This window comes from Struthio camelus, chromosome 11 (genome assembly GCF_040807025.1).
Source record: "Struthio camelus isolate bStrCam1 chromosome 11, bStrCam1.hap1, whole genome shotgun sequence".
In the NCBI taxonomy this organism is placed as follows: Eukaryota; Metazoa; Chordata; class Aves; order Struthioniformes; family Struthionidae; genus Struthio; species Struthio camelus.
Window position 1 is genome coordinate 27,539,364 of NC_090952.1, and position 13,566 is coordinate 27,552,929.

A 13,566-nucleotide genomic window follows, 5' to 3' on the forward strand; every position below is an offset into this window, starting at 1 on the left:
CCCTGCGCTGCTCCGTGCAGCCCTGTGTGCCCCTGAGGGGCCCTGCGCGGCCCTATATAGCACTGCACAGCCCTATACGGCCCTGCAAGGCCCTTGCGCAGTCCTGTACAGCCCTGCGCTGCTCTGTGCAGCCCTGTGTGCCCCAAGGGGCCCTGCAAAGCCCCTGCGCAGCCCTGTGCAGCTCTGCGAGGCTGCTGCGAGGCCCCTGTGCAGTCCTATGCGGCCCTGCACAACCCTACAAAGTCCTGTGCAGGCTTGCGCGGTGCTGCATGGCCCTGCAAGGCCCTTGCGCAGCCCTATATGGCCCTGCAAGGCCCCTGCACTGCTGTATGCAGCCCTGCGTGGCCCTGCAAGGCCCTTGCGCAGCTGTATTCAGCCCTGCGAGGCCCCTGCACCACCCTATGCGGTTCTGCACGGCTCTGCAAGGCCCCTGTACTGCCCTGACAGGCCCTGCGTAGCCCTGCAAGGCCCCTGTGCAGCCCTGCGAGGCCCCTGCGTGGCCCTGCACCCCTGCGCAGCCCTGCACCCCTGGCCCTGCTGCGCGGCCCTGCGCCACGGGCTGCCACCGCTCTGGCCTCCGGGCCGTTCAGCAACGCGGGAGAAAGCCCCGTACTACACCCAAGCAACACAAAACAGATGCTGCGCGGGTCAATTTGTGTGACTTTATTTATAAAGATGGTGCGTATATTGCAGTATTTGGGCAAACACGTTTGTGGCTCCAGCAGTCCCAGCCGCTAGCAAATGACCCAGGGCACCCCGCTTCTGGCGTTCGCGCTGTCGGCCCGTGCCACGCGCGCGAGCTGCAAGATGCCGAGGAGCGCGCCTCTGCCGCTCTTCCTAGGAGCGCCGCAGCAGGCACGCTTCAGGCTTACTCCGCTCCCCTCGCCCGGGGATGGGAGCAAGCGCGCCGGGTGCCAGGGTGGTCACGCTTTACGTGGCCGCGGAGGCTCTGCATGCATTGTGCAGCCTGGCTGCAGCATCGCAGCCCGACAGGCAAAAGCCAGGCAGGTCGCTCCTTCGGCGCGGAGGCAACTCCGCTCTTCCACCACCTAGGACACCGCTGGCCTCACTTTTCTATTGTAAAAAAGTGGAAGAGAGGAAAAACTTCCCTGTCTGACATAGTCTTCCAAAATACAGGGAGGGGAGAGCGACTGCACCCTTGGGAAACCAGCGGCTGGGAGATGCAGCAGTGTCGCGTGTGCACCCTCCCAGTGACGCGTGTGACGCGTGTGACGCATGTGCGCCCTCCCAGTGACACGGTCGCTGGACTTCACGCTGCCTTCCCTAGGGAAGCTGTGGGACAGGAGCTGTGGCCGTCAGATGGGCTCTCCCTGAGCAGAGCCTGGAGAGCGACTCACATTAGCCAGAGATGCTGATGTTATCCCTTCCTTTCACAGATCCTCTCTCACACTTGGACTGGGCGAAAGAGGAAGAGGCAAGATGAGACCCAAAGGCAGATAGATACCTGTCTCATCCCCACCTCTGAGTGACCTTTGCATCTGTGGGTGGTTTCTCACTTTCTGAGCAGAGGTAGAAACGCCCGAGATGTCTGTTCTACAAGGAACTGTGATTTCCATCGCAATAGTGTCGTGAGTAAATACATCAGCTGGTTTTCAACTGCAATCAGGACTTTGAGTCAGTGCAAGGAGTGGTATTTGAGGGAGGAGGAGAATAGACCTACAGGGATATATTGCACCACAGATAGAGGACAGAGGTTTGCTGAGATACTTGCGCTGCGCTAGGCGCGTTGGGGAATGCGCTACGGAAAGCTACGCCCCGGGTCCTGGTGCGCGGGACTGGGCTCTACCATGCTAGCCAGGCAGCAGGTTAGCTCTCTTCTTTGTCAGCTTCCTCCTTCTCGTCTTCATCATCTTTTTCCCCCTTGAGTTTGTGGCGAGCAAATTCCTCGATGACAATGTCCTCCTCGCTGGAAAGGAGAGCACAGCGCAGTGAGGTTGGGGAACCAGGCCTGGGTGCACGCTCCCGCTGCCCCAGCGAGCAGTGCCCGGGGGAGCCAGTGGAAAGGGTAAAATCCCTGCTTGCACCCAAAAAAACACCTGCTCCCACCAGAGGACAGTGCGAGCATCCTGCCGGCGCTCGGCCGGAGGCAGCCCGACAACGCGGTATAGACGTATTCCTCCTCCTGGCAAAGGCACGAGCAGGCAAGTAAAGCCAGTGCAGCGGCAGACGCTTTCTGACCAGAATACACAAAATCAAGGATTGATGGCTCGGGGAAACTCACGGCCCTCGTCTGGCTGCTGTGCGGAGATGGGGGAGAGCTCCGACTTTAGGCATTTCAGACAATGTTTTGCATTGTCAAGAGAAAAAAAAGGGACGGAAAAAAAAATAAAATGGAGACAGATTAGTTACCTCCTTGCAAAAGGGATGACATCAAGGGAGAGCCAGAAAATGAAAAGTTGGAGAAGAAAACGGAAAAAAAGAGTCAGCAACAGAGATTCCAAACGCCTGCGAACGTGAAACGACTTGGCAAATTCTGCGGGGAGTGATGGCCGGGACCGGCCAAGAGGTTTGTTCCTCGGGAAGTGGAAATGTGCTCGCTGAGCTGAGGAAGTGAGTCTCTGGGGTGAAAGCCCTGGAGCTGCAGAGTGAGTTTCCAGACTCCAAACACCAGTACTCGTGTCCCGTTGCAGGGTGGAACCGGGCACAAAAGCGGTCTTTCGGGCCTTTGCAACTAAGGCATGAACGCAAGGCTGGTCGGAGTCCGCGGCTGCTGCCAGCAATGGGTTTGGCGTGCCGCGGCGCCCGGACAGAAGGAGCCCCAGCCTTGCATTTCGGCTGGAATAAGCCTGTGTCACGGGGGACGAGGAACCTGGCAACGGTGACCGTGCCGGAGATGCCGGCTGCGCGCCGGCGCCCCGCTGGCAGGCTCGGGCCGGGCGGCCTCGGGGCAGACGGTGCCGTAGCTCCGGAGCTGCTGGCCGCAAGGACTCCGCCGGCGCGCTCCCGCTGGGAGAGGCCTGGGTCTGTGCAAGGCACCGCTTGGTGCACGCTCGTGCCCAGCGTTTGGACGCTCCTGCCTGTGCTAGCTCACGCTACCTGCAGCGTCACGCCGATGTCATGCAGCTTGCTTTGACGCAGGGAGCACAAGATTTTGAGGCCTGGATGTTTTGATCCAAGGACGGCTCCGTAATTCCAAGTGGGAACGGGGCATCACATCCATCTGTGATGGCTCCATACAGTTTATTCGTTAGAGGAAATACTAGTGTAAAGCAGAAGAAAATTTTTCCTTACCTTGGCTTATCTGTAGTCCATTTATAAGCACATCACAGGCAGGCAAGGATTGAAAGAGACACACACGCGCAGGTTAATACAGAAGTGACATTTCAGCAAGCATCTCCTTCATACTTGGACCTTTCTTCTGGAAAGACAGGTCCATTGCAGGAGGCTTTCTGAGGTGTAGGCCGTCGCAGGATGGCCTTTGGGGGCGGTAAGGCAACAAGGCAGTCGTGCGATCGCCTTCTGCCGCGCCTCCGCTCCCCTTTGGGACTGTCCCCTGCCCCCAGCCTCAGCAGGACCCCTCGGAGCGGGGCTTGCCCGCGTTCCCCGCGTTTCTGCGGCGTCACTCACCGTCCGCAGGCTTCGGGTGCATCAGGATGACCGGCAGCTCAACACCGACGTCGCTGGAAGGAAAAGCGCTTCGGTCAGCAAATCAGCCCAGGGCAGCACCGAGCCCCGCGCAGCCACCCGCTTGGTCCACAGCTGCGATAACAGCGTCGGTGCTGCCACGTCCCCCTCCCTGCGCCGCGCCGCGCCGCGCCGCGCCGCGGAGGACTCCCCGCCGGCTGCTTGCTCACCTTGAAGTGAGATCCCCCAGGATGCTGCGGCAGCGAAAGGAAAGACACAGGATTAGCGGAGGAAGAGCAAAGCCGGCCCGCGGGGAGCGCTGGCGACGCTCCTTCACGAGGCAGGAGGCATCTCCGCGCGTCGCCACGGCTGGCGGCACCCGGCCCCAGCCCTGCCGTCCCGGGCACAGGGGTCTGGCGGGAGTGCGTGTCGGTGTGTCGAGACACCCCACGGCGGGGTCCCGCCGGGCGAGACCGCCTTTAGGGCTGGGGCTGGTGTCCCCTGTGCGGGGCTCGACCTCGGGTGCTCTCTGGGGTGCTGGACCGCTGTGGCCGACGCATTTCTACAAGCCCCTCTTTGTCACTCCCCAGGGCCGAGGGAAGACGGGAGGCGCTAGAAGTGCTTTGTAATAAAGTGGAATATGCTTTACGGTACGTTAGATGGTGCTTTTTAATGAGGATGAAGGGCAGGGGACACGGGGACGTGCCGTGGGGAGGGAGGGGTGAGAATCGCCATGCACGGCGTGGGCAGGAGGGCGTCCCTGGCACGAGCCGCTCCCCGGGTCCCATCCCTCCAGCATCCACCCATCCTGGGGCCGCCCGAGCGCCGCGGGCTCTGCATCGAGTGCTCCTCACCCTCCTCGGGACACCACCAGGTTGACCTTCACTTTGTAAGACACCAGGATCCCCAGCACCTCCTTGTCCATGCCAGGTCTCAGGCTAGGAGGAAAGGCAGAGCGAAGCCGTGAGAGGTGGCATCTCTCCCACAAGATGGATAACTGGGTCTGTGTCCACGCCACAAACCCCTCAGCTTTTTCAGCAGGACAAGGTCACCTCAGGCATGGGGACAGCAGGCGGAGGAGATGCGTGGGATCCTTGCTGGGAGTGAAAGGGGAAAACACCCAGAACAGCAGGAAACCACAGGAAAGGGGGAAGGGCCAGGGCTGTTCTTGCACCGGCGATACCGGTGCCGAGCCACGGGGTGAGGGGCCCAGGAGCCCGCCCAGCTCTTACATGGTGGTGGAGGCCAGGTTGGTGTCCTCGTGCTTCAGCTTGCCGTCGAGAGCCAGGCCTCGCTTCTCGCGGTTGGCCGAGAGCATGGGCGTCACGGAGTAGGTTTTGGAGAAGGTGGAGTTGGCCGCCACGTTCTCGCTGCAGGGAGCGGAGGGGAGGCGCTGAGCACCGGCGCTGCGCCGGACCGGAGCACGTCGACGCAGCAGCACCCGGGCAAGGCAGGCGGCCACCTCCTTTGTACTTACTTGATCTCCTCAGCGCACACAGTCTTTGTGTATTTGTCCAGCGAATAGAGGACCACGTCTGTGATCTGGTCCACTGCAGAGAGACAAGATGGAGCAATGCTGGGTGCACGACAGATGCCGCGCGTTGCACGGGCGCACACCGATGCACAATCCCCATCACCCCGGCGGCTAAAGAGGCAGCATCTCCCATCAGCAGGCTGGAAAGAAGATTCCTACAGGTCTTTCCCCACCGCTGGATTTACCAGGGTAAATACTGAGTATATAACGTATCACATGGGCCAATGGTCTCGCAGTCTTGTTACCCCACTTCTCCCTCTTGATAACCCAACAGCTCTCAGCTGGACATCAACAAGATGTCTGGGCTGCAGCTCCGACGCTGGCAGCGAGTTTCTCGTGCCCATCTGCGTCGGTCCGTGACAGTTCTGCCCCATGGACACGCCACCCCAGGGCAGAGAGGGGGCCCGGATGTGCCCCTCCTGTCTGCTCTCACCTGAGATCTTAATTTTTTTCACTATCTTGCTGGTGGTGTTATTGATGTTGACAGTCACATTGATGGGGTCTCCATGGTAGTAGATCTGCAGTCAGAAGAGACTCGGTTACACGACCGGCAAGCAGGGAATAGCCACGTTTTGGGTGTCCGAGCGATGCCTCGGTGCTGTGAGGGCAAGCAGCGTGGCGAGGAGGGAAGCAGCTCCCGGGACGCACCAAGAAACGGCAACCTTCAGATAGCGGAGGGTGCTGGGGGCTGGGGGAAATGCATCTATGCATCGCGCTCGAGCCCTTTCCCTTCCAAGGAGGCAAGAAAATCCCAGGTCCTGGGGAGAGGAGGAGGGCTGCAGCCAAACCGCAGAGCCCTCGAACCCTTGGGCTTGCAGGGCGCGCTGAGGAGGGGGTGCTGCACGGCGCGGGAATTCAAACACGGAAAGCAGTTCCCCGTTGGAGCTTTGGCTCCAGCCTAAGGTTGGAGCCCGGAGTCCGAGCGGTCCTGGCGAGTTACCGGCTGCGAAGGAGCTGCGAGGCAGAGCGATGCCCTGAGGGGCCCATTGCGCAGGAGGAGCCCCCGGCCCCGAGGGGATGCAGAGAGGCCGGTGCACGCGCTGCGGCGGCAGCCTCTCCTTGCAGCGGTTGCTGGCCCCGGCGGTGGAGCTAGGGCGGACGGCGCCCGGCACCCACCTCCCTATCCAGCGAGGCTTCGAGGTGCAAGGGCTTGTCGGACATCATGAACTGCCGGGTGGTCTCCGACTTTGGCGCGGGCCCCGTTTTCACCGGCGCAAACTGGATCTTTCGGATGACGAGCCGCACCGAGTTCCTGCAGGGATGAGCGCTGGTCACCCCTACGGATGCAGCGGACCTGTCCCACCCCGCCGTCCCCCTGGACACTGAAAAGGGGACCGGCGCCCTTCCTGTGGTCAAAGACCGAATCGGAGCGTGCCAGAGGCTGGAAGCGGGGCCCTGGACCCGATCCCCGAGCCGGCCCCTGGCAAGCCGGCCCGCTGTTCGGCTGTAGGGGCACGGGGAAGGAGAGGGGTCCTCCGGAAATACCTCTTGTGAATTTTCTCCTCCAGATTTTCAGCGCAAAATCCTTTGACCTCAAAGTCCACTCCGCAGGCCTGAGGCAAACACGTGTGGTTACAAAGCGGGACGGGCTCCGAGTTCCCTGACGTTCAGGTTTATTCACCTCCTTTTCCCACCGCGTCACCACTTCTGCCGCCCCGGAGAACCCGGCTCCGGCTGGCCAACCCTCGCCCCGCAGGGCGCATCCCCGTGCGGGAGGCCACTCTCGGTTTTGGCACCACCGAACGGATCATCCCTCCCTCCACGGGCACGAGTCGAAGGTAGCCGCTCACCTTTCCGACATCGTCCGGTCCGGGCTGGAGGGTGACCGAGCAGGGCAGGTTGGTTGCAATCTGGGGAGAAAAGGGACGAGAGGAAGCTTTTGCCGAGCTCCCCAGCGTGACGCGGCCGAGCAGAGCGGTCGGCGCCCCGAAGGGGACAGCTCGGGGCCGCAGGGGTGCGTTGGCTCTGTCGGGCAGGCGAGGAGCACGGCCCGAGGTCAGCCCCAGCCGCGCGGCCCCTACCTCGAACGTGAAGGGGTAGGCGTTCTCGCCCAGCTTCTTCAGCAGCTTCTCCTGCAAAGGAGTGTGGGTTTTGGGCACCTGGTCCGGCACCGGGGGGAAGATCTGAGTGGTCTGGACATAGATGTCCTTCCTGAAGGTCAACCCAATAACGTCGAGGTCATCCCGGCCATAGCGAAACGCGCACGTCAGCGTCACGTACACTGGTGTCGGTGCAGGGCGGATGGGAATCGAGGGAGCGGTGGGATTAGGGCAAGGAAAGGAGTACGGGAAAATGAAAAGCACAGGGGAAAAGAAGAGAGGAAGGAAAGAAAAGATGTTAATGACTTCAGCATTAAAAGCAAAATCTTTGCGCAAACAGAAACATAACTCCGTTATCTGGACCTAGATCTCAGGCACCAAGCAGAAAGTTGAGGACTCATCCCCTCTTTCTTCAAGGCACTGGTGGCTTCCAAGTCAGTGCCCAAGACAGAGGTGGAAGAGAGGCAAGAAGAAAGAGGCAGTTCTCCTCTCTGCGTGAGCAATCGTTGCCCCGAAGCGTGACAACCAGGAGATAACCCATTGCAATTTTAGCATCTCCACAGTCCCAGGTTGCTTGTGGACTTTGCACCAGTTTTTAGCCCTTCCCATTATAAAAGAAGATTTTGTGTCTTAATACCTTTTCTGTCCTTTAGGTACTCTGGGTCAATCAAGCAGATGCCATCTGCAAACAAGCAAAGAAGGAGGGCAGGTAAGGCCGGTGTCCCTGCAGGAGGGAGCCTGCCAGGGAGCTGCAAGGAGGGGAATATCTTCCCAAAAATACAGTGCTTCTTAAAGGCACCAAAATCATCTGTACCCATCAGCTCTGCAGGTGACTTTGGGGAGCTGCCCATCAAAGAGCATTGATGCCTCCCAAAGGATCTCCACCAACAGTGCAACAGGTTTGTTTGGCAAAGTCCAGGCTTTGTCCCTTTCCCCAACACCTTCCTTTAAAGGTATTTGCAGGAAAATGGGATCTTTGCCCCTGCTCCTCTTGTTCCCAATGGGGAACAGAGGTAACTGGAGAACAGAGACACCAGCAGAGGAGCCAAGTCTCCGAAACCGCTCGCGGCCACATGCGTCCCAGCACCGGGCAGGCAGCGGCAGCACCTAGCGGGGACCTCTCTGGCCAGGGGAATGGCCTCGCTCACCTACAGCTTCCACGGACTCCACGTGATCCACAAAATCTCTCTTCCCCAGGTAGATGGACAACTGGAGGCAGCACAGGGTGAAAAACAGGGAGAAACAAGGTTAGTGTTTGCCATCGAATTGGCAGAAATTTTCGAGCTCCAGTTTGCATCACGGAGCTTTTTAACACTGCGGTCATTCAGAGTGTCGGACCAGGCATCAGGTTTAAGGACTCGTGCAGGTCTTTTTAACTTCTGTCTTGAAAAGCAAGCCCTGCGGTGGCATTGCGACGGGGTAGAAGCCAGTCGAGAGAGCCCAGAGGGAAGGGAGACCTCCTGCGTCCCCTCCCGGAAGGGGGTCCCTGCGGCCCCGCTGCAAGCCCAGCAACAAGGCAGACACCCTGCGGACAGACCGGTCCGCGTCTGCCTTTTCATGCACGGACTCACCTTGCCATTGGGGCTGGTCTTCTTAAACACTCTGCAAAGGGAACAAACACAAAGGTGTTGGGAAAGCTCGAGGAGCGGCTGGGAGCAGCTCGGCTCCTTCCTGGGGCGCGTGGTTGGGGAGGGCTGGAGGGGACCCAGGAGGGGACGGGGGGCCCAGGCACCGGACCCGGCCGGGCTGGCGCACGAGGCAACGCGGTGCCTCCCTGCCGCGGGCTGCCGTGTCCCTCCCGTGCAGCGCGAGCAAGGACGGACGGACACCTACTTTGCTCCTTCGGCCATTTTGGTCGGATCGGTCGTGGCACAGCGGGGGACCTGCGGGGAGAAACGCAGGGAGACGCTGGGAAAGCTCGTAGGGATGGGGGACCAAGAGGCAGCCAGGAATCAGGACAAAATCGCTGATGTGCCAATACATTTCAGAGTCCTCAGGCTACGGCCCTTCAGGGCCCTTCACATCTCCGAGCAGCCCGGTTTCAAGGCTTCGCAGAGTTCACATACTCTGGTTTCTAGCGGGGCTTTGCCCTGGGACCGTGCAGACACGGGGACTTGCGTAAGACACGTGCTGGTGGCTGAGCTCTCCAGACATAGAGAGCCGGTGGGGACAGCCTGGCCGAGCAACCCTCCCCTCCCAGACCAAAAGGCAATAAAGAGGAAGAGGAGCAGAAAAAGTGAGACTGATACCCAAGGCAGGGCACGTTTTAGAAAATGAAAGGGGAAACCTTGGGGGGCAACTCCCAAAGGAGCGAGTTCAAGGCTGGGAAAGGCAAGAAAATGAACAAGACTCTTTAGGGCGCTGCAATCTTATATATTTTCTTGGCCGCAGGGAGCTTATTGTCATGACTTAAGAGGAGGAACGTGCTCATTTTGTATGATCCCTCACGAGCAGGGCAAGGAAACCACGGTCAGAAAGGTCGAGAGCAGTCTGCGTGCCGGTGAGCTGGCACGGCGGCGCTGACCTCCGCGGAGCATCAGTCCTCCCCGCGGCCCCCTCCCTTCCCACAAGGCACAAAGTAATGCCCTGAAGAAGCTCCCGCGCTGGAGCGGCTGCAGTTGGAGACGCTTCGGAGCTTGCCGGTCTCTCCTCTCTGCAGCCGGTTTCTCCATCAGTGGGAAATGCCGGCAGAGGCCGGGTGTTCAGCACCGTGTCGCGTTGGCCGTGCAAGGGTTAGTCATGCTCACGCCTGGGGCACGCACGCACGCTGCCGCTCCAAAACCAGCGCACCCCCTGCCCCGGCTGTGCCGTGCCCCGCCGTCCCATCCCGCTGCTCCTCAACCCCACCGAGCCTCCCCGTCGTCCCTGGGCCGGCTCCTCTTCCCAGAGCTCGTTCCCAGGCCTCACTGATCATCAGGCGATTTGCAAGGAGATTAGAAGGGATGAGCTCAGCTTCCTAAACTTAGGTAGCTCTGCCGCGAGCAGGGCTTAAACCGGGCAGGTTGCTAAGCCCCAGCGATGCCTGGGCAACCTCCTCCTCGTGCAGCTGCCAGGATGCTGAGGAGAAAGAGGAGAGCGATATCGCGGTGGGGAGATGATCCTCTTCCCCACGGCAAGAGGATGGATTAGTCCCAACCCCAGGATCTTTGATTGCCCTCTGCCAGTCAAAGATTATGATGGATTATGATCTTCACGTGGGTTCTGCATATGGATCATGAAATCTGGCATCCTCCTCATCTGCAGGGTTTCTTGGGCGGTGGCAAGAGGAGGCGCAAAGCCTCCGCCGGCCCGGGAGCCTGGCAGTCAGGCGGGGGGCATTAAAAGCAGGAGGGAAGGGAAGAGCCGAGCTCCTCCGCTGCCTCCCAAGGCTCAGAGAAGAGCGAGTCGGAGACCTTTCCCGGCTCGGTGAAGCTCTCCTGCACTGCTAACGTGATACCTCTGTCCCTGCCCTCCCCGCTGACCCGTGAAAACCTTTCGGCCCGATGTTTCCCTCTTTCAGCCCCAAGCTGCCCTCCTTCCAGCCAGGAGCTCAGCGCCGACGTCCCTGCCCCGCCGCCCTTTACGCTGCGGCGGGTCGGCGGCCGGAGCCGGGAGAAGGGGGCAGCCCCGCGCGCGGCGCCGGCAGCTCGTACCTGCGGGCCGGACCGGCAGCCTCCTCTTCCTCGCCGGCGCTGCCCTCCGTCGCCGGTCAGTGCGGCGGGCGCCCGCTCCTGCCGCTCTTATAGCCCCGCGCAGGTCCCTCCCGCGGCCGGGCCCGCCGGCGGGGCTCTGCCGGCAGGTGCGCAGCGTGCGCGCGCGCCGCGGCAGAGGTATTTTCGGGCTGCAATCCTATTAGTTTATTAATTCGGGAGCCGCTTCATGAGTACGAGCGGGCTACGAGGGCGGTTCTGGCCGGGGCCCTGCGAAAGCAGATTACGGAGATCGGCAAAGCAGGCTTAGGAGCGAGGTGACGGTAATTGAGGTGGGCGCTCCGCTCTCGGCACCGCTCCGAGGGGGCTTGCGCATGGCTGCCGACTCACGCGGCGGCTCTCCGGGCCCGCGCGCCCCCCGGCCCACCCCGGCCACCAGCCCGTGTTATCCCTCCCGCGGGCACCTGCTAGCGGACAGATGGGAGGTGGCCTGGGACCTCCCCAACTCCTAAATGCGACCCCGGAGCTCAGGGCCGGCAGAACCGGAGCGGCGGCCGCCGGGGCCGGGAAGGGCGGCCGCGGGGCTGGGAGCGCGCCGGAGGGAGGAGGCGCCCCGCGCCCAGGCGAGGGGCCGCAGGGGTCCCGCAAGGGCCGTCTCGCCCCCGGCCGCGGAGGTGGCGGCGGCTGGGGCAGAGCCCGCTGCCCGCCGAGGCGGGACGGCGGCCGGCCTCTCCGCCCCGCGCCGTTTCGTAACGCCGAGGTTTGGCCTGGCCTGACCCGATTAGGGGGCGTTATTAATTCGGGGTCGGCTGCTGCAAATAGCAAACTCCTGGAAGCGCCGCGCGGCTTTGCCTGCCGGGAGGCCCGGGAGACCCCCGCCGCCTGCCCTGCTCGGCCGCAGCCGGCCCGGCGTCCTCCGTCCCCCCGGGGAGGCGCGGGAGCTCTCGCAGAGCCCTCGCCACCCGCGCGCCGACGCCTGCCAAACTCAGCGCAGCTGTGCCGCGAGCTGCGGCCGAAGCGGGGGGGGGGCTTTCGCTATCAGGACGCGTCGCCCGCAGCCGGGACTTGTGATCTCTTTAATTGCCCGCGGGAAAGCGGCTTAGTCTGCAGATTAGCGGGCGCTATTTCTGCCCAGGTCGGGGGGACACGTGCACTGCGACCTGGCGGTGGCGGGGCGGCGGGGGGGGTCCGCCCTGCCGCGGGGCTCGGGCGCCGGCGGATCGGGCTCGGTCTGCGTGGGACGAGCCTCATCCCGGCTGGCGGCTGCTGGTGAGACCGACCCTCGCCCCCCCCCCCGCCGCCCCCAAACCGGCCCCCGCGGGGGGACGCTGTAGCGGAGAGACGAGAGACGGCGTCTTCCTTTTTCCTGTTTCTTTCTGCAAGCGGCGAGAGGCTCCGGTCCACCCCTTTCGGCGGGGAATTACGGCAGCGCCGCTAAGCAGCAGCCAAGCCGGGCCGGCGGCGGCGGCGGGTCTCCGGCAGGACGGGGGTTTCCAGCCAGCAGGGTCCTCGCCAGGCCCAGGCGGGTTCGTGGCCGGCCGGGACGGGCGGCCGGCGAGGAGCTGGCGCCAGGCCAGCCTGCCGCGGTGCCGCTGCAGACGCCGAGGGATGCAAATGCAGAACCGCCGGCCCAAAATACACGAAACGGCCAAATTTCTCGGCACCCCCCCCACACACACCCCCCGCCCGAGCCCCGGGCCGCAGCTTCCTCCTGCCACGGCGGAAAGCCCAGGTGGTGCCAGCCCAGGGGAAGGCCGGGACGGGGGCCGCGGCGCCGGCCCCAGCGCCCGCCCGGGGGCCTCCCGCTTGCTTTCGGCTCAGGGGCCAGCGCGGGCTGCAAAAAAAGCCGGTGCGGCTGGGTGCCCGGCGGGCACCGCGTCCCTCCCCGAGCGGGACTGGGCGCCGCCAAACCCGCTCGGCCCCCGGGGCAGCCGGCAGCAGATGGTGCCTGCTGCTCATCTGTAATTAACGGGCTGCAGCGTGCGGATAATCGCCCTAACGCGGCTGGAGCCCGCCGCCCGCTGCACCGGCCTGCCCAGCGCCCCCCCACCCCCAAAACCACCCGCTTATCGGTTGCGCCGCACCTGGCCGCGGCGTCACCCCGGCAGCTTCGTGCCGGGGCGGTTTGCAGCTCCCAGCGCTGCGGCCGGTTTCGGAGGCCCCCCCGGCTTTCCCCGGCCGTGCCCGGCACCCCCTCCCCAGCAGGAACGGCTGGCGAGGCACCGGCTCCGCTCTGGCCGAGCTGTTTCCTGCAGGCGAGGGGGGTGAATCAGGTCCCTTTGCTGGGCGCCGACCAGTTTTTAGCCAGAGTTTTTTAGCCCCATCCGAAATCGGGCTTTGCTCAGCGCCGGAGCACCCTTCCCGGCACCGGGAAAGGCCGACGGAGCAGGGGGGGGACACGGTGGCGGCTGCACCCGGCAGCCCCCTCGCTCCGCTGTGCAAACCGCCCCCCTGCCGGGGCCGGGTTGCAGCCCCCTGGTTGCACGGGTGACCCGCATCGCCCTCGGCCCCGGCTGGGCGGCTGCACCCGGGGGCTTTCGGAGCTGGGGGAGCAGCAGCGTCGCCGGTGCCGGCGGGGACGGGGACGGGGACCGGCCGCTCTCGGCTTTTGGCACCGCTGATGCTGCAAGGAGCGAGCCCCGCGCCGCCGGCGGAGCGGCCCTGGCCCCCGCGGCACCCACATGACTGCGCTGGCTTCCTCCGGGCGGCCGCCAGCCCGCGGGGCCGGGGAGGAGGAGCGAGGAGGCTGGTCCTGACAGCGGGGCCAGGAAAGTGCAGC

At 63.2% G+C, this 13,566-nt stretch overlaps 1 protein-coding gene across 8 annotated transcripts; it reads right to left on the reverse strand.

Annotated features, from left to right (window-relative positions):
• Positions 1 to 628: 628 nt before the first annotated feature.
• Positions 629 to 12,956, reverse strand: ARR3 (arrestin 3). 8 transcript variants are annotated; one of them, XR_011143419.1, is made up of 17 exons: positions 10,791 to 12,843; positions 8,992 to 9,041; positions 8,730 to 8,760; positions 8,307 to 8,367; positions 7,796 to 7,840; positions 7,141 to 7,340; positions 6,910 to 6,969; positions 6,605 to 6,672; positions 6,236 to 6,371; positions 5,553 to 5,637; positions 5,063 to 5,135; positions 4,818 to 4,955; positions 4,440 to 4,523; positions 3,816 to 3,839; positions 3,589 to 3,641; positions 1,518 to 1,927; positions 629 to 1,416 (listed from the first exon to the last, which is right to left on the reverse strand). XR_011143419.1 is itself a non-coding variant. In XM_068956806.1 (17 exons), exons 2-16 carry the CDS (start codon positions 9,006 to 9,008, stop codon positions 3,066 to 3,068), a joined length of 1,230 nt encoding a protein of 409 aa, XP_068812907.1. In that variant the 5' UTR covers positions 9,009 to 9,041; positions 12,872 to 12,956; the 3' UTR covers positions 1,796 to 1,927; positions 3,058 to 3,065. The 8 variants fall into 8 exon arrangements, 5 of the variants coding, with proteins under 5 accessions (XP_068812908.1, XP_068812907.1, XP_068812906.1 ...); XR_011143421.1 differs by adding an exon at positions 3,253 to 3,376 and having other exon boundaries at positions 629 to 1,927; XR_011143420.1 differs by adding an exon at positions 3,253 to 3,379 and having other exon boundaries at positions 629 to 1,927.
• Positions 12,957 to 13,566: the final 610 nt, after the last annotated feature.